The 20,956-nt window shown below is 36.8% G+C and overlaps 2 protein-coding genes across 6 annotated transcripts in view; both read left to right on the top strand.

Annotated features, from left to right (window-relative positions):
* The first annotated feature begins 235 nt into the window (after window positions 1–235).
* Window positions 236–2,341, top strand: LOC130469056 (uncharacterized). The gene is made up of 2 exons (XM_056838060.1): window positions 236–480; window positions 1,587–2,341. The coding sequence occupies exon 2, from the start codon at window positions 1,893–1,895 to the stop codon at window positions 2,238–2,240; it is 348 nt and encodes a 115-aa protein (XP_056694038.1). The 5' UTR covers window positions 236–480; window positions 1,587–1,892; the 3' UTR covers window positions 2,241–2,341.
* A 15,390-nt stretch (window positions 2,342–17,731) lies between these two features.
* LOC110797331 (shaggy-related protein kinase kappa) overlaps window positions 17,732–20,956 on the top strand; it is a 32,479-nt gene continuing 29,254 nt past the window's right edge. For 2 of the 5 annotated variants that reach the window (XM_022002431.2, XM_022002434.2), the window contains exons 1-2: window positions 17,732–17,891; window positions 18,121–18,361. In XM_022002431.2, coding sequence (XP_021858123.2) covers window positions 18,215–18,361 — 147 coding nt within the window. In that variant the 5' untranslated portion in view covers window positions 17,732–17,891; window positions 18,121–18,214. The remainder of the gene's footprint in view (window positions 17,892–18,120; window positions 18,362–20,956) is intronic. The other 3 variants (XM_022002432.2, XM_056840365.1, XM_022002433.2) reach the window with 2 other exon arrangements.

Raw genomic sequence — 20,956 nt, forward strand, 5'->3', positions numbered from 1 at the left:
CCTTGCCTCAAAATATAATTAGAGGCAATATGAAAAGTTGCTTTAAAAAATCATATTTATTTAGGGGCAACCATATATTCTTGCCTCAAAATATAATTAGAGGCAAATAAAAAAGTGCTTTTAAAACCACGTATATTTAGGGCAACTATATAATTTTGCCTCGAAATATAATTAGAGGAAATACAAACAATTTGCTTCCATAACCCACATACATATTGAGGCAACCATATAATTTTGCATCGGAATGTAATTAGAGGCAACATCTTATTTCCTAATAATGATACTAAGATGCAATTTGAGATTGTCGTGAAAGTTTTTTAGAGACACCGAAAGTCATCTAGCGTATACTAAAAACCTTTCACGAAGGCTTTTGCTGACTTCGTGCTTCATGTCTTCTGGTCATGGCCTTCGCCTTAATGACCCTATGATGATCCATCAATTGCATTTACGTTGTTGGGGAGTAGATTTTCAATAAAGCAGGTTTGTAGAGATAACTTGCGGGAGAAGTTATCATGGGATTCGAGTTGAGAGTTTTATGCTTCCGTAATTTATAAACTCTATTTCTATTTATAGTCATGACTAATACTACTATTTTCAGTTAATGGATTTCAAACGGTTTGTTTTAGTTTGGGCCTCAACGGTTCCAACTTGTTTTAATGACCATTAACTATTTATTTAATATGTTTGAAAGTTAGTTAATTCCGCTGCGTAATTCTGGTAAATAGCCTTAGCCGTTATCACGGTGGCGGTAATATCTTGGTAATTCCTGTGTTTTAAGTTGGAAAATATTTTATAAAAACAAGGAATTATTAGGGTGTTACAAAGTGGTATTTGCAGAGCTCTAGTTTGAGAGCTGCTTTGCATTAATTAATAGTGCAAAGTGGTAACTCCTTAAACTACGATTGCGGAACTTTAGGATTTTCGAAAACTATTTTCCTAAAGTCAAAACGTTATTTATGAGTACTCAAAATTTTGAAAAGCCAAATACCAATTATTTCTAGTATTTGAAAATTATTTTAAATTTCGAACTATTTTTCGAATTTCCGAAATATTTTCGGACTTTTCATAAAAAAAAAAAAATTAATTTTATTTTCGGATTTTTCCGAATTTTCGAAAAAAATAATAATAATATATTCTTTCGAAAATTCCGAATTAATTATTTAATTATTTATTTAATTCTTTTAAATTATTTTTGAAAATAATCGAATTAATTAAATTATTCGAGTAATTATTTTAAATTTTCGATTTTAATTTCTAATAATTTCGCGTATAATTGAAGTTATTTATTTAAATTAATTTCGAAATTTTTTAATTATTTTCTAAGTGAGGAATGGGTAGAATAAGAAGGGTTAATTAGTCTAAGTATGTGTTGTCTAAGTATGCCTTTCTAATCAAGTGTTTATGTGATTATGCCTTGATGTTGTGATCTTTTAATTAAAGTTTGATCATGTTTTGTTTGCTTTGTGTGATTAATTGCATCACGAATCATGATTAAGCATGTACTTGTGCATTGAAATTGTATGGCTCAACGAACTTACTTTGTTTTGGAACACTTTTAGTAAGACTTTGTAGTTGTTAACTTTCAGGATTAAGATGTTGATTTCAAAGTACGCAAATCTAGGAAACCTAGAGAAGCTAGATTGTGAGACCCCACACATTTATGTCAAGAAGATTGAGTTTGCCTGCAATTACTTCGCTTCAGTGAAGAACCTACCTGAATTGAGAAAGAAAGATGTTATGGCAGAGATGGTTATTCATTGCTTACCTTCCAAGAACCCATACATAGAGCTTAAGAACCAATTTCGGGATATGCATATGGAAAATGGTATTCCTAATTACTACAAGTATGGTACTCCGATCCAGATGGTAGATGGAGATATGATTTGGAGATTATGACTACGATTATAGAGCTCGCAAAGGAATGTTTTGATGATGGTAAGATGGTAGAGAACATCAACCTTACAGGATTAGATCATGATACAGAGACTCAGATGGATGAGGACAGTGATGATGACGTTGTTGAGATTGAGAACCCTAACCCTATCATTCCTGAACCCACTATTGAGATCTCCAGTGACAAAGAAATTGAGCCTGGAGTCGACAATGATGAGGTAAACAGTGTGTTACAGCAAAACAATGAGGATATGGAGTATGAGTCTGATCCAGAGGAAGACTTTGATGATTTTGAAGACCATGAGCCCTCTTCACCTGTTTGTAAGGGTGGCTGGATAGTTGAGTAGCATTTTAATCTTTGTAATAGCTAGTGCCTAGATTTAGTGAAGCAATAAAGTAGTACACTACTATTTAGGGTTTTAGTAGTTCAGTTTTATGGCTTTCTGAATAAAGTACGATCCAAAGGATGTATCATCTTTTTCCATTGAAGTAATAAAATCTAGAATTCCTTCTCATATCCTTAATTCTAAGTCTATACTATCTTTGAGCGATTATCGCGAAAGGAATTTTATGCATTTCTTCAATGAAATTGTACTTGCAAGGTGGTTCAATCTTTCACCACTTGAACTTTGTGATGCGGACTAAGGGGAAAAGCGGCCCATAAACAGGCGCCTATCCGGCCTAGGGTCCGAAATTTTTTTTGTGTATGTGCACCAATTGAATGACTAGCTAGTGCAATGTGTTAGTAAGGCAGTGTCCAACCTCAGTTGTTAAAGTTAGTCTTTTGTTTTATTCAGGAGAAGGGAAATGACTACCCAAGGAGTTCGATAAGCTTATCGTAGCTGTCAATTGCCCAGAGAACCTTAGGGTTAATAGTGTTGTTTATTACCTTAGGGGAGAAGCCGATCTATGGTGGAAAAGATGTGAGAATGCTTTGAGAGCTACACCTGGATTTGGATGGGAATCATTCAAGGTAGCCTTAAGAAACAAGTTTTACCCACCATATCTGAAGAAGCAGAAAACTCAAGAGTTCATCGAGTTGAAAATGGATGGTATGTCTGTGACAGAGTATTATTCGAAGTTCATCGAGTTGTCTAGGTTTGCGCCGGAAGTGGTGGCAACGGAGGAGCTTAGAGCCCAGAGATTTGAGAGTGGATTGACTATGGACTTGCAACTAATGCTTGCTGGAGAGACCTTTACAACTCTTGACACCCTATACGGAAAAGCTGCCCATCTGTATGGCCTGCAGCAAAGAAAGAATGGGATTGGTGAAAAGAGGAAGGATGTTGGCAACCAAAACCAAGGTGGTGGTCAGCAGAATCAGGGGAATTTTAAGAAAAACAAGGGAAACAACCATTTCCAGTTCAAGGGAAACCATGGTGGAAATAGGAACAACTTCCACAATAACAACGGAGATAAGAATCAGTCTGCAGGGAATGGAACGAGAGTCTATGAGTGTAAACGTTGCCATACTAATCACCCAGGTCGAGACTGTAATGGAAACCAAGTTTCCTGTAGGTTATGTGAGAAGCTAGGCCATAGAGAATTTGAGTGTTGGGCCAAGAATGGGAAACCCAACCAAGGTAACCAAGGCAACAGCCAAAACAACAACCGGAATAACCAAAACCGGAATGGAGGAAATAATGGTGGAAACCAAAGGGGTAACCAGAGTGGAAACAATGGCATTAGTGGCCAGGGTAATGGAAAGCCCGGAGGGAACTATCAACCAAATGGGAACCGAAATGCCAATGGAAATGCCAATGGAAGTGGCTATAACAAGGGAGTTGCCCAAGGAAAGCTGAATGTGATCACTCGGCAGGAAGCCGAAAACTCGTCTGACGTCATAGCTGGTACTTTTTCTATTAACTCCGTTTTAGTTAAAGTACTATTTGATTCTGGTGCGACTTACTCGTTTATATCAAAGGGTATCTTAGAGAATTTAGAACTGAAGGAACCCGAAGAAATAGAAGTACCCATAGTGATACCAACAGGTGAGATCGTCAAATGGACTAAGATCCATAGGAATGTACCTTTAACCATAGCCAAGACCATATTCTTGTCAAGCCTAATTGAGTTTGAGTTAGGAGATTTAGATGTGATTTTGGGAATGGACTGGTTGACCATGTTTAAAGCTAAGATTGACTGTGAGAAGCAGAAGATTCACTTGAAGTCTAGTCTAGGAAAGGTGGTATCGTATCACCGTTTTGGGAAGCCTAGGAGTGTAGGAATCGTCACGGCAATGGAGCTCGTGAAATTAATACACAAAGGGAACCCTGTCTTCTTATGCAATGTGAGAGACCTAGACCATGTAATGAAAGAGTAACCAGGGGATATTGCAGTGGTGAGTGAATTCTTGGACGTGTTTCCGGAGGAGATCCCGGGAATGTCGCCCAATCGACCAATCGATTTTACCATAGATTTAGCACCCGGAACTGCACCTATCTCGAAAGCCCCATACCGAATGGCTCCAGCAGAAATGAGTGAGTTGAAAGGTCAACTTGAGGAATTACTAGAGAAAGGTTATATTAGACCAAGTGCATCGCCTTGGGGAGCGCCAGTCTTGTTTGTGAAGAAGAAGGACGGTAGCATGAGACTCTGTATAGACTACAGGGAACTCAATAAGGTCACAATCAAGAATAAGTATCCTTTGCCTAGGATAGATGATCTATTTGACCAGTTGAAAGGAGCAGGAATGTTTTCGGAGATTGACTTGAGGTCAGGTTATCATCAATTGAGAATCGCAGATCACGATATACCAAAGACTGCATTTAGGACTAGATACGGTCATTTTGAGTTCACTGTTATGCCTTTTGGGTTAACCAATGCACCTTCAATCTTTATGGACTTAATAAACCGAGTATTCCATGCATTCTTGGACAAGTTTGTAGTGGTTTTCATAGATGATATTCTGGTCTACTCTAAGAATGAGGAGGATCATGCGGAACACTTAAGGTCAGTGTTGAGTACCCTTAGAGACAATCAGTTGTATGCCAAATTCTCGAAGTGTGAATTCTGGCTAGAAAGAGTTGCGTTCTTAGGACATTTTGTATCTAAGGAAGGAGTTGCAGTGGACCCTGCAAAGATAAAAGCTGTCAGTGACTGGCCTACACCTAAGAGTGTCACCGATATTCGAAGTTTTCTTGGTTTAGCTGGTTATTATAGACGCTTTGTGCAAGACTTTTCTAGAATCTCCAAATCAATGACAACCTTGATGAAGAAAGAAGCGAAGTTTGAATGGAATGACCAGTGTGAGGAAGCGTTCCAAGCCTTAAAGACGCGATTAACAACCGCGCCAGTGTTAACTTTGCCAGATGAGAGTGGTACTTATGATGTGTATAGTGATGCCTCTAAGGATGGTTTAGGGTGTGTGTTAATGCAGAACGGGAAAGTGATTGCGTATGCATCGAGGCAGTTGAAGCCATATGAATCCAATTACCCTACCCATGATTTAGAGTTAGCCGCCATAGTGTTGCATTGAAGATATGGAGACACTATCTGTATGGTGTGAAATGTAGGATATTTACGGATCATAAGAGTTTGAAGTACATTTCCACACAGAAGGACTTAAATATGCGCCAACCAAGGTGGTTGGAATTGATCAAGGACTATGATCTGGATATTCAGTACCATGAGGGAAAATCCAATGTAGTTGAAGATGCCTTGAGTAGGAAATCAAGTCATGGTGTGAATACGTTAGTAGTTGCTAACGAGCTGTGTAAGGACAGGCAGCGATTGAATCTAGAAATAGTGAGTGGAGGATGCCTTGAGGGTATGATGAATGCCTTAACCATCTAGTCGTCAGTATTTGATGAAATCAGGGGGAATCAGGCTGGTGATGTTAAGCTAGAGCGGATCAAGGAGAAGATTTCGCAAGGAAAGGAGGTTGATTTTAAGATCCACGAGGATGGAAGTTTGAGGTATAAAGGACGATGGTGCGTACCTCAAAAGTGTGATGAACTAAAGGAGAAGTTGGTGAGAGAAGGGTCACAATACGCCATATTCTGTTCACCCGGGAGGTGACAAGCTGTATAAGGATCTGAAAAAGGTCTATTGGTGGCCAAGGATGAAGAACGAAGTGGCTGAATTCGTGGCAAGGTGTTTGACTTGTCAAAGGGTTAAAATTGAGCATAGGAGACCTCAGGGAAAGGTCCAACCTTTAGAAATTCCAAGTTGGAAGTGGGACTGTATCTCAATGGACTTTGTCACTTGTTTACCCAAGTCGAAAAGTGGAAATGACACCATTTGGGTAGTGGTCGATAGGTTGACTAAGTCAGCATTGTTCATACCAATGAAAGAAACCCGGAAAATGGAACAACTTGCCAAAGCTTACATCAAACATGTAGTGAGATTACATGGAGTTCCTAAGGATATCGTATCAGATAGAGATTCTAGGTTCCTTTCGAATTTCTGGAAAAGTGTGTAGAAGAAATTTGGTACCACATTGAAAATGAGTACAGCATTCCACCCAGCCACGGATGGACAAACCGAAAGGACTATTCAAACCCTAGAAGATATGCTAAGAGCTTGTGTGATTGATTTCCAAGGAGGATGGGAAGATAGCCTAGACTTAATTGAGTTTTCATACAACAATAGCTATCATGCCAGTATTGGAATGGCACCATTCGAAGCCCTGCATGGACGAAAATGTAGAAGTCCACTATGTTGGAGTGACATTAGTGAAACTGTTGTACTAGGTCCCCAATTGATAGAGGACACTATGAATCAGGTTAGGACTATTCAATCCAAAATCCAAGCCGCGCAAGATCGCCAAAAGAGCTACGCAGATTTAAAGCGTAGGGATGAAGAGTTCCAAGTAGGTGACAAAGTGTTGTTAAAGGTTTCACCAATGAAAGGAGTGATGAGATTTGGGAAGAAGGGAAAGCTTAGCCCAAAATATATAGGCCCATATGAGATCTTAGAACGGATAGGGAAGGTAGCATATAGACTAGCCTTGCCCATGGATTTGCATAGAGTGCATAATGTGTTTCATGTGTCCCAATTGAGGAAGTATGTCCCGGATAAGTCTCATGTACTGCAACCGGAGACCATAGAGTTAGACCAAAGTTTGACCTTTGAGGAAAGACCTGTCAAGATACTTGATAGCAAAGTGTGTAGCACTCGAACTAAGGATGTTAAGATCGTAAAAGTGTTGTGGTCTAACCAAGAGTTTGAGGAAGCTACCTGGGAAGCGGAGGAGGAAACGAGAAAGAAATATCCCGAGCTTTTTCCCGAGGTTAGTTGAGTTACGTGGCCGTAACTCGTTTTCTTTAAGGGGGGTAGAGTGCGGTAGAATTTCGCGCTTTTTACCTTATTTACCCCAATTTACCCTTAAGGATATGCTTGAATCGTTGTTTCCAGTGAAGTTTCACTATTTATTGTCATGTTGAATTACTTAAAGAGTACAGCAACTAAAACTTTTTGCAAAGAAAACGCACTAAAGTCTCAAAATAGTCTCAAGTTTAGTTTTAAAATTGTGATTTTTGTGCCCAAGTTTCGGGATGAAACTTCTTTTAAGGAGGGTAGACTGTAATATCTCGTATTTTTCTATAATTATAAATATTTTATTATATTTATAAAACATTTCGTTGTATTTTTTTATGAATTAATTTCATTTAATGAGAATTAAATGCGCTTTTTATTTTTAATTAAATATTAATTATTTCGAAAACCGTATTTTTATTAAATAAATTCAATGAATTTATTTAATCGGGAATTGTTGGGTCGTATTTCAAAAACAAATTTAATTTAATTAAGGCCCAGTTGTTTGCCATAATCAAACCCAACAAAAGCTTGCAAGGATCAAATTCAACTAAGCCCAAAAAGCAAGCCCAACCTTAAACCCTAATACCTAACCCATGAAGGGATGAGAACCTATAAATACCCCTCCCCTTCATGAGATCCCCTAACTTAAAAATTCTGAATTTTTGCTCTCCTTTTTCCTCTCTTACCTCCCCTCTTCGTCCGACCCTTTCTTGAGCCACAAGGCACGAGCCGTGCCCTTGTGCTCGTGCCCAGCCGCGCCTCACGTGCACCCCTCTCTCTCCCTCTCGTCGCGTCGCAGCCCCGCAGCGCCCAGCACTCGTGCACGAGGCCGCTGCTGTTGCTGCTTGTTGTGCGCACTCGCGTGCTCGTCCCTTGCTTGCCCTCGTCCCGCGTCGCGTCGCAGCACAACAGTAGTGCTGTGTGTGCGCGCGCTGTGTCCCGCCTGTGCCCAGCACCTCTCGTCTGCCCTTGCGCGCACGTTGTGCTGCGTGTGTGTGCCTTGTTGTGCCCAGCGCCCTCGTCACCCCTCTCGCCCCTTGCGCGCGCGCCACGGCTGCTTGCGGTGCGTGTTGCGTGTGTTGTTGTTGCATTGTTCGTGCGACGTACACGCACACAACACGAATAATTATTGTGTGTGTGTGTGTTGCCAATTGGAAAGATCAAATTTTGTTTTCAAAAATATTAATTTTCAGTTTTAAATTGATTTAAGTATTGTGATTAAATTTAATTATTGGATTGTTTGGATTAATTAAAACGGTTATGAACACCCTATTGGGTTAGTATTGTGTTTTAATTAAAGAGATTGGTTTTGATGATTTAAATTATGATTTTCAGATTTAATAAGTTTATAAAGTGTTGATTTTTGAAGTCAAAACATGTTTTCGGATTAAACCATTGTTAGGGTTTCGGTTTCAAATCGATTGAGCGATTGATTCACATAATTTAATGACAATTTAAATTATGGGAATCAACCTAAATTTTCAGATTGGTTATAAGCTTTAAAAAGTTGGTTTTTAAGGGTCTTAAAGCGAAAAAGTCAATGTTTTTATGCTAGGACTTGAGTTGACTATTTGAGACTATTAAATTACCAATTAATGATTGACTTCTAATTAAACTAAGAGTTTTAGTTTCTTAAATAGTTGCTGGAAATTTAGTAAACATGGATAATAATTTAGTTCTCGTATTTTGTTTTATAGGAGTTGATTTCTAGTGAGTCGTGATTCGCACAGTGGCCCCCGTACTTAGGTATTCCAGGTACGTACAAGACTAGGGTGACCACCCATCCCTTGAGGACTTTGTGAAGTGTATTGAATGCGAATCATGTGAACTTATATGCTATGAATTCATGTTTGATGATAGGGAATGATTATGTTGTTATGAATTCATGTTTAATATTGAGAACAAGCATGTTATTATTATTGTTGAATCTATGTGAACGAGCATGTTATGAATTGAATTATGCTTTATAGATTCTATTGAACTATCATGTTATGGACTTTTATAATTGTTGAATTATGTCAAGCACGTTATTCAAGCTGGTTTGCATGTATGAGTATTGCGCATGCAAGTTGTTATTATGATTATGCTATAGTACAGGATGTCTAGCATAATTATTGAGCCAGTCGAATATTGCCAGTGAGCAATATATATTCTACCAAAGGGGTAGAATATGTTAGGGAGTCTATGTGAATTGAATTAAGGACAATTCGTGCTAAGGGCACACCCCGCTTGTTAATAGGCAATGTCGGGTTATCTCAAACAGTGTTTTTGAGAAGGAACAATGGGAGTAATTTCACTTGAGTCTTGTTTGATCACAAGTCCTAAAGAAGTAAAATATTAAAGAGTCATTGTTGAATTGTTTAATTGTTCAATTGTTTGTATGTTGTGTCTTGAGTCGCTTTGAACATAATATACTAATTAACGTAAAGTGTAACCCAAAGAGCTTCAAAACTCTTGGAACGTATATACCTTGAGTATGAACAATGGGGGAGTCTTGCCGGAAAACTTGTACTCCGATCCTAGAATGATACAAGACGTTGTTTCATTCTCTTTTATGTCGTTGTGCATTGGAATTCCTGTCGGTATGGCCCGACTGTCGGTAGTAGCCCGACTTATCTTGGTGTATGGTTGGCTCCCATCACCCTTTTCTTTCCTTTTGAGGATACTTTACTTTACCCGTTCGAAGCTACTTTTTATTAAACTGTGAGTCAAGAGTCGTGTCTCGTGACGAGTCTTGTCTCCATGTTTACTTGTTTATTTTATGGCTTATGCATGTGGTTTATCTATTTTGTCGAGTGAAGCATGTTAGGATAGAATGTTATTCTATCTTGTTCGTACTCAGCTTTTGCTGACTTCGTGCTTCATGTCTTCTGGTCATGGCCTTCGCCTTAATGACCCTATGATGATCCATCAATTGCATTTACGTTGTTGGGGAGTAGATTTTCAATAAAGCAGGTTTGTAGAGATAACTTGCGGGAGAAGTTATCATGGGATTCGAGTTGAGAGTTTTATGCTTCCATAATTTATAAACTCTATTTCTATTTATAGTCATGACTAATACTACTATTTTCAGTTAATGGATTTCAAACGGTTTGTTTTAGTTTGGGTCTCAACGATTCCAACTTGTTTTAATGACCATTAACTATTTATTTAATATGTTTGAAAGTTAGTTAATTCCGCTGCATAATTCTGGTAAATAGCCTTAGCCGTTATCACGGTGGCGGTAATATCTTGGTAATTCCTGTGTTTTAAGTTGGAAAATGTTTTATAAAAAGCAAGGAATTATTAGGGTGTTACATAGATAGTCCACATCACGTCCGGATCCGCCTTAGATTCAACCGACTAGAATATTCTATAAGGTTTTATGTGCACTCGGGAAACTCACAATACTTTTGATAGGAAATCGTAATTATAATACTTGATTGTAAATTGTGATTATGAACCACGTATTTATAGGGTGGAAATAGGGACTTAGAATTCTACTAGGATTGAATTAACTAATCCTATTAATAGCATTAGAATTGTAGGATTAATTAAAGACTAAGTGTTTCAGATTTATCCCAAATGTGTAATCTTAGTAGAAACGAGAAAACCGATTTCTTAGGGCCTAAGAAACACAAGGCTTGGCAACGCAGGCTACGCTGGCGCGCGCGTTGAGCTCGGCCCAAGGCCTTGCGTGCTGCAGGCCCATCGCACAATGGCTAGTAGCCATTGCTAGGCGCTTGGCCTAGCGCTGTCGCTGGGCCTCGTGCTCGGCGTTGGCGCCGGGCCTTGTGCCTTTGCTTGTCGAGCGATGGGTCGGCTTGCTTGCGAACTTGTCTCTCGTCGTACTTCCGATTCGTTTTCCGATTCCGAAATTTATTTTCGATTCGAACTATATTTACGTTTCCGTTAATATTTCGGATTCCGACAATATTTCCGATTTCGGTTATATTTTCCGTTTCCTGCAATATTTCCGATTCCGGCAATAAATTTTCTATTTCCGATAATATTTTCCGATTCGATCCATATTTCCGTTTTCGGAAATATCTTCGACTTGGATAATCTTTATATTTCCGTCATGAACCATATTTCCGTTTCCGGCAATATCTTCATTTCCGGCAATACCCTTTATTTGCCTTGTGATGATTTTAGCTCCCACTGGAACCAAGATCCATCATTTCTGAAGGACCATAATAGAGTACTTAATGAATATTATATTCACTTAAATACTTGATCCGTTTACGTACTATATGTGTGACCCTAAGGGTTTAGTCAAGAGTAAGATGTGGATTAATATTATTAATTCCACTCGAACTGAAGCGGCCTCTAGCCAGACATTCAGATCACTTAATCTCACTGAATTATTAGCTTGTTAATAAATACTGAACCGCATTTATTAGACTTAGCATTAAATGCATTAAATGCAAAATTGGACCAAGGGCATTATTTCCTTCAACCACCACCTCTGCTTCTTCGTCCTCTCCTTTCTCACTCCTCGACCTTCTCTCCTCCTTCACCATGGCCGCACTCGCAGCTCCTCCTCCTCCTTATCTGTATCTCTCTCTTTCTCTATCCTTTCTTTCTCGAAAATGCAATTGCAATATTTTTGAGTTTTTGCTAAAATTAATTTGTGGTTTTTGTAATTTTTTTTCTTAGGATGGCGATGCTTCTCGGAGTTTCGATCTCTTAGCAGTATTTTCAGATCTACGTCTCTATTATGGTTTCGAAGGTTCATTTTCGGTGAAGCGGTTTATTGGGAGGAGGATGCCGGAGGTTGACGAGGAGTCAAAGCAGGTGAGCTCGAATGCCCTGCTATTGGTAAGAAGATGATGTGGAAGAGATCTCTGCTCAAGTATTCTCTGCTCCTTCACTCTGTTTGTAACACCCCGACAATTCTCTCTTTTCTAAAATAACCTTTTAATATAAAACGTAGAGAATTATCAAGGCATTATTGCCCGTGTGAAAACGTAACGGCTTATTGAGAATTTTGCAGCGGAAAACATAAAACTAACTTTAGGTTTATAAATAATCGATTACAGGTTTAGTCCCAAAAATCAACCAACGAAAATAAGGAAATATAAATAGTACGACAAGTTTAAAGTCCAATTAAACAAACCCAAGTCAACTTAGCAATCAAAACTAAATACAATCTCTCTATTCCCGATCCCAATGATGCAACATCTTCAAACCTGCAGATGGACAATGCTTGTTGATCCTTAGAGACTGCTCACCAAAGATTGGGTCATCACAGGATCAATAAGGCATAGCCATGATCAACATGCTCAAGCAAAAGCACGTAATCAGCAAAGCTGAGTACTACATACTAAATCAATAATAATCCTAACATGATTCTATTAAACGAACAACCCTAACATGATACTAATGAACACAAACAAAGGCAGACAAAACATGATAGTTTGACGACCATACTTGACCAGACTAGACTAGGCTAGACTTTTAGCAATAATATTATTTTAGTTGAAATAGACAATGGACCGAGTTGACCGTCCGACAGCCTTCACTAAGGAAGACGAGGTACGGGCGCGACTCCGTAACCTCAGAGACCTGCGATATCGAGGAACATTTGAATAAAAATAGGACACGGTGATCAATCCGGTCCGAGATAAAGGCCATGGGCTACCACCATGAACCCCAACTCCTGTTTGTCCGTCACTTTAGACGTGCACAGTCTAAAGCTATTGCTACTCAGTTTCACTTTACATGATTTACAAATTGAGACTCTGTTATGACTCAACAATCACATAAGGCATATAATCCACATTCGTTCACAACTGTTTTTATCTTGGAATTAAGTACGTGATCATAAAGGCATCAATCAAGACTCATTCCAATTTACCCAACCTTTCCTTTAACCATGATCAACCCTGTATATGGGTATAAAGTTTCAACTTACTAAACAAGGTCCACCGCCCTCATAAAGTAGTGAAAAGCTAGAAAGGGAACAATAATCAATCGATTCAAACCAACATATAGAATAATCTAGTGTTCCCAACCAACATGTTTGTATCAATCATCCATACTAACATGTTACAATTCTCATAATGCAATATAAGTTCAATATGTCCGTCCAACAGTATTAAACATGCAATTTCAACATAACCAAGTTCAACAACAAGTTCAACATGGTTTCAACAATTAGCACACATTCCAAGCACACAGGTATATACGTACCTTGTGTAAACAAAGTGATAGGCCACTTTAACACTTTCAAAAGTCGCCTAAAGAGAATTCTCCGCCTAAAACAACCAACAAGTAATCCCAATCAATTTCTAATCATTGGCAACCATAACAAAGCATTCTAAATGCATCCTAAACATATTTAGAACTTTCCCCAATATCAAAACTTAAACATTTGATTTCCTAACATCATATTTATTGAACTAGTTATTGAAATTCGTTGAATTTTTTTTGCAAACATCGTACTTTAAATTTTCAGCAATATAAATTCATTTAAAAGCTTCACCAAGGTCAATCTACGTTCCTAGTATCTCAAAACAACAAATTCAATAATCCATACTCGACCTACCATGATTAATAATCATAAAAACCTTGAATTTCATACTTTAAACAATCAAAATTAATATTTCAAAGTAATTTGATAATCTGAAAATTAATAACTTAATTATATAATTCGTATAATCTTAAATTCATAATTTAAATCACAAAAACCATAACTTTAATTCAAGAAAGCATAATTCGAATTAACAAAGCATGATTAAGCCCTAACTTAATTTTTAATTAATCAAAACTGAAAATAATTGATTTATAATAACAACACCCAAATCTGAAAATCATATTTAACAATAAAAATTATAAATTTAATTCAAGAACATCATTTAAATTAACAAACTTTAATTAAAATAATTAGTTACTTAGGGTTTAAGAAATAATCAAGAATTAAGGAGGAGAGAGGAGAGCTAGCCGGCGGACAGGCGGTGGTTCGCGGCGAGGCTGAGCAAAGGGGTTGCGTGCGGTGGCGGCACGCGGTGGTGGTGGCTGCGCGGATGAACAGAAGTCAGCCACGAAAAGGAGGAGGACAAGTAATGAAAAAGAACGAAAATAAAAGAAACAGGAGGAAGAAAGAGTGACTACCGGGACGGTGGTCAGGGCTGTGCTGGCGGCGGCGGAGTATCGACGGCGGCGGGCTCACGGTGGGCTGGTTCGAACAGACACACGAGTAAGGGGTTTGCAAGAACCGAAAAATAAACAAAGAACAATATGAAGGAGGAACGAAGGAGTTACCACGAGGGTCGACGGTGGTCGTCGGTGCAGGTGGTGGTCCGACAGTGGGCGTGGTGCGACGGCTGACAAGGGAGAGGAGAGAAGCAGGAGTTCCTTTACGTGAATGCTGAAACAAGAGGAGGGATTTGAGATCTTTGGTTTCACGTGAATTAGGAAAAGGGGGAGGGAGTATTGTATGGGGTTTATTGGTTTGGGCTTTCCCTAATTGGGCTAGGAGTAGGATTTAGGTTGATGAATCCAAAATTGAATAGGATTTGCTTTCTAATTTCAATAGAACGTGATTTCGAAATTCTAATTCGTTTTAACGTAAAATTCAAAAATACATTTTGATTTCATAAATCATTAAAAGTATTCAGAATGAAATAAAATAATTATATTTTAATTACATATTCATTTCTAAAATCCGTAAGTTATATTTAAATATATTAATATACGTTAAAATATATAAACAAAATGTACAAAATTACGGGGGATTACATTGTTGATTGATTGATTTAATTTATTTGCAAAATTTACTTTAATTAAAATCACTATTAAAAATCAAAAGATGTGAAATAGAGAAATAGAGAAATGTGTGATGCGAAGAATGAATTGTGTATAAACATATGTCAAGACACGAAGCTGAATGGAAACATAAAAAATCAAAACCAATGAACGATGTCACGTGGTATGATGACTTGTAGCTTTCAAAAGCATGAAATCTTAGCCATTTAATTAAATAAATAATTGATAAATATATGTTTGGATAATATTAAGAACGAGGACCACATAAGAAGAGTCATCGTCTAAATATTGTCATATTCAGTTTATAATTCATCATGTTCCAACTTATAAAATATGATGTTCAATTTATAAAAGATGATGTTCACAAATAAGAACACTTTTGTGTGATGTTCAGTTTCTCAAGTCTCATGTTCAATTTATAAAGAATTATGTACAGAATCATGTACAACTAAAATGCAAGCAGCAACCGTAATAAGAAGATGTTCATTATTCTTTACTAAAAGATCAAAAGTGGCGTTGTCTAAATATTGTCATGTTCAATTTATAATTTATCATGTTCAATTTATAAAATATGATGTTCAATTTATAAAAAATATTCAGAAATAAGAACACTTTTGTGTGATGTTCAGTTTCTCAAGTCTAATGTTCAACTTAAAAATTCAACTTATTAATTTGTTAAACTATGATATGTTCATAAATAAGAACACTCATGTGTGATGTTGAGTTTCTCAAGTCTTATGTTCAACTTATACAAAATAATGTTCAACTAAAAACATTATGATTTTCTTGCAGGAATAAAAAGGTTAATAAGAATGCGACAACAAAAGAAAAAAAAGATGATTTAGAAATGAAAGATATGGTATTAAGAGAGGCTGCAAGAATTAAGAAAGAATTGAAGGCAAAGGCAACCAAAAAAAAAAAATCTGCAAATAACGAAGAAGAAGAAAGAGAAAAGAGACTGTTGTTGCGAAAAAAGTGGAAGCCGAAAGGAAAGAAGTATAAAAATTAGAAGCATAGAAAGAGAAAAGAGGCAACAACCTCTAAATAGAGGAAGCAAATAGAAAATAAAAGTCATGTTCATTTTCTTAACATGAATGATCATTAAATTACTTTAAATGTCCATATGTGTGTTCTTTATGTGTGTTTGCAGCTTACTCAAATAATGAGATGTTAGTTTTTGTAAAACAAGCGTGATCAAAAGTAAAATAATTTTTTTTTTTAAAAAAAATTAAAAATAAAAACAAAGAGAGAAACATAATAATGCACTAAAAAAGGAAGGCTGAAAATGGTAAAACGAAACAGTTGTAGGCTTGTTAGCTCATATGCATGCAAAATTGCATGCATACCTATGCAGCCAAAAATTTGGGGTATTCAATACCCAAAACTGTCGGGTTCGGGCCAACCCAACTGGTTGAGAGATTTTAAAACGCGTATTATATTTTCATTAATTTGGGTAATAAATATACGGAGTACAAAATAAGCGCATTAATTAACAAATCTTCATACACAAATTTATATTTATTCAAATTCAACAACAAAAAAGCGTATAATTCATATCAAATACTCAAACATAGTAACAACAACGTGTTTATTATGCTTAAAGTTCCTTATAATATCATTTTTTAATATAACAATAATAATTTTTAATCAGTCGTGTTTTTCCCTATTACTTATCGAGTTATTCCGGTCACAAGATCTTGTTCAAGATCCTGCTTTTTCCAGGTCGATTTTTGAAGTATAGCTATAGAGATATGATCATTATAATTAGAATTAATTAATTACTCCCTCCGTCCCTTAATATTCGTACCAGTTTGACCGGTGCGGAATTTAAGACACTTGAATATTGACTTATTAATTTAATGGATGATAGTTGATAGTGGATATTTTTTTATATAGTTAGTAGGAAATGTGTAAGGAGTAGTGAGGGTGTGAATTTTTAAATGATTTTTTTTTGGGAGTGGATATATATATATATAAATATATATATATATATATATATATATATATATATATATATATATATATATATATATATATATATATATATATATATATATATATTTATATATATATATATACAACTCCAGCCATTTGCATATATATAGATGCTTATTTGCTGAATTAGAGCGCCACATAGGATTACTAATGGTTTCGGCCAATGAAAAGTAAGATTTCTAATTTAATTTTGAATTAAAATATTCGAGTGCCACGTAGATAATTAATTATGTGCCACATACATATTTTAATTATTTAATTATTAAATATACAACTCCAGCCAAAATCAAACACTCTAATAATTAAAAAAATAAATCTAAAATAAAAATCATCCAAAATCAAACACTAATCTAAAATAAAATTTAATCTAAAATCAAACATTAATATTATATTAGAGCGCCAGGTAGAAAATCTAATGGTTTCGGCCAATGAAAAGTAAGATTTCAAAATTATTTTTGAATTAAAAAAGTCGAGTGTCACGTAGATATTTTTATTGATAAATTATTAATATTTTGCATATATAATTTCATGCAAAATCAAATACTCTAATAACTAAAAAATAAATCTAAAATGAAATTTAATTTAAAATTAAAAACTAATCTAATTTACTACGTAATATATAAAATATAGCAGTTGGTATAGGAGTTTTATTTTAACTTAAATTTAATATAAATCATGCATCGCACAGACTAAAAATTAGTAATATATTATAGGAAAAAAATTTACATTTATAGAAGCGGTGCAAGTATTAAGGGACGACCCGAAAAAAAAAGCGGTGTGAATATTAAGGAATGGAGGATTAATTAATGACAAGAAATCCAAACTAAAAAGAAGGTCAGTTTGTCTTTAACATTATTTGGACGAGAAAAAAAAAAGAGAAAAGAAGGGAGAAAGAAAGAGTGACAGTCTCCAATTCTCCATCACAAGGATTTGCTATCGTCTTGTGTTGTTCGTCAAGATCACCTTCAGGATCATTCATAACAGTTTAATTGGTAACGATCTGCTTCAACTTATTTGTGAATTTTCTTCCCATCTTTCTTTTTTTATGATCGCGCTAATTAGGTATTTTTAATTGCAATTTTAAAATGTAAATCAAATTAAGCCGAGGTCTTTGATTCTAGTTGTTTTTCCGCAATTGGATTTGGTATTTTTTAATCTTGCATTCGCAAACTTTTTCAATTTAAAAGTTTTCAATTTTGATTTTTTATTGGGACTGTGAAGAATTTGAGGTCGTATTTGGATGCAAGGCTAGATGGAGCGAAATCATGGGCAATTGGGTGAACATTTGTGATATTTGGATTAAGAAGTTGCTGAAATGTCCTCTGCAAATATAGGAGATGTAGGACCAGGTAGTTCAATGGCTTACAGTGGTCAGAATGGTTCATCTAGTTCTTTGGATTGGTTAGGGAAAGAGATGCTTGAATTAAGACTCGGAGACCGAGCGGACCGCGCTGATGATAGGGTAAGCTTTAGTTTTCTTTTTCTCTACATGTTCTTACAAGTAATTTTTTCATCTTTGTTTTTGGAGTACGAATAGAAATACTGAATTTGTATGTATAAATATTGCATACAAATAATTGGTTACTCCGTATTATTGAAGGGGACAAATACAGTACTTATACAAAGAGGGAAGGAGAAGCCTTGAACAATAAAGCTCCTGCCAACACGCGACACTAAAAGAATTAGGCTAGGAAATAAATTCTAGATTTCTAAACACTATTCAACGCTTAACATAAGGTATTCCACTAAAATATAACAAATAATCTCTTTACTCCCCTCAAGTTGGAGCATGTAAACGCCCTAACTTGCCAAGGAGAAACTGAAACTATTTAGTGCCCAACGCCTTTGTAAAGATATCTGCCAATTGAACTTTAATATGAACATATGAAGGTTGAATACGAAGGTTGAATGAGACCTTCCTGAACCGCATCACGGACAAAGTAACAATCTACTTCAATATGCTTAACGCATTCATGAAGCACATGTTTTTTTTATGTCAATACAAAAACTAAGGAGCATACCTTTGAACCATTTAAGTTCACAAGTGACTTGTGTTACTTCGACAAGCCTCTTTTGGGCTCATACCCGTGTCGACTCGACGCGACACGGATCCGGGTATGCCGGTGGGGATAAATGGCTGGTTGGTTAGGACGTTAGGACACGTGTGGCTGACCCTGCTTTAAAGAAATTTTGATCTTGTTTCAATTAACCCTGGATATGTTAATTAGGAGTAAATTCACTTTCTTTTTTATTTTAAGTATGGTGCTTACGCTAAGAATCCAAATCCGAACTCAAGGAAGTGATTTTTTTCGATAATCATGGCACCGACAATCATCTCCGGCAAGGCGGGATGGGGGTGGTGATGAGTTGGCATACTTGTTGCGATATTAGGATTTGAATTATGAAAATTTGGAGGAAATTTCACATACACTTCTTCCTCCAAATCACCATAGAGGAAGACATTGTGAATATCCATTTGATGCAACTCCTAATTCTTACATGCTGCAATGTCTAAGAAAGCCCAAATTGTAACCATTTTTGCAAATATCGCAAACCTTTCATTATAATTAATACCTTCTTCCCGTTGATTGCCAAAAACTACCATTCGAGTCTTTAAACGATCAATTTTATCTTTTGCATGAAACTTTATTATGTAAACCGACTACCAAGAGCTTTCTTCCTCGGAGAAAGATACCCCATGGTCCATGTACCATTCTTTTCAAGAGCATTAATTTCTTTTTACATAGCTTCATGCTTCTTTTATCGCTTCAATAAATTATTTCGGTACTATGTGTCAACACAAAATACTATATGTAAATGATTACTTGAGGAAATGACAGGCGCAAATGAACTCTGGGAGATGAACTATTTTGTGATATTGTATGAGTGACATAATCACGCAGCTTCACATAGGGAAATTTATCATGTAAACTGATGTGGCTAAAAATACTAGGCCACCCTGAACCAATTACAAAGCGATACGTGGTACTCTCTACGCCTACTTGTCCGATGTTCCAAATATGAATGAACAATAATCGGATGAAGACTAAAAGGCCCAATCACCAAAGGCCCAATCTCAAGAGGCTCACTAATCCCTCTATCCAAATGCATGATGGGGACACATGTCCTCCTCTCGGAAACTAGCCATTCAGGCAATTAGGGTTTGGGAATAAATCCCGAAACCCTAGCCTTATAAATAGTCCAGATCCTAAGGAGAAGGGGAAATCAATTCATTTTCACCTACCTTATTTGTTTTGCTTTGCCTTCTTTCTAGAACGATTTTCTCTCTATCAAATACTTACTTAGGCATCGGAGGAAATATTCCTACGGTAATATTCTTGTCTTGCAGGTTGTAAGAAGATCGTGTCAGCGCATACCTGATACCTCAGGTGACACATCAACACCAAAGTTCCCACAACATTTGGCGCCGTGTGTGGGGAGGTACAGTATCATGGCAGACTTACTATTTGAAGGTGAGGTACATGAGAATAACTCAAGAGAAAGGCGTCAGCACGAGAGGAGCCCCTCGCAAAACCATCGTCACATAGAAGAAGCCAATCGAGTTGCCAATGCCGGGAGCACTCGACATCGCGTCCATTAAGTCGAAGTAGTCAATGAAGGACACCTCAGTCCTAGTGTTAGGGATGTTGTGCTGGATGAAAACCTGGACCTTCCAGTTTTAGTAGGGACATTACGAGAGATCTTAGCTGGGTTTCCACAATAGATGAACCAAACTTTTCAACAACAAATGAGCAATATTCTAGAGAAACATGCTAATATACAATACCAATACTGAGGGACCCCGGTCCCAAGAGGACAATTTAGCCTTGGCTTTAATCGGATAAACATGATGCCGCTTAGATCAAACGTTTGGAGGACTGAGGAAAATTCTCGGCCGACAACCAACAGATGTGTTAATCCCATTGCAGAGCGGCAAGCTTTAGAGCTTGATAGTCAGACTCTCCTTGCTCGACGCGAGCAGGTGGCACGACCAGCTTCCCGAATAGTCCCTTAAGCTGTCCAGCGTCCGCCAATAGGACGACAGGATCACTATTAG

This window comes from Spinacia oleracea, chromosome 3 (genome assembly GCF_020520425.1).
Source record: "Spinacia oleracea cultivar Varoflay chromosome 3, BTI_SOV_V1, whole genome shotgun sequence".
NCBI lineage: Eukaryota > Viridiplantae > Streptophyta > Magnoliopsida > Caryophyllales > Amaranthaceae > Spinacia > Spinacia oleracea.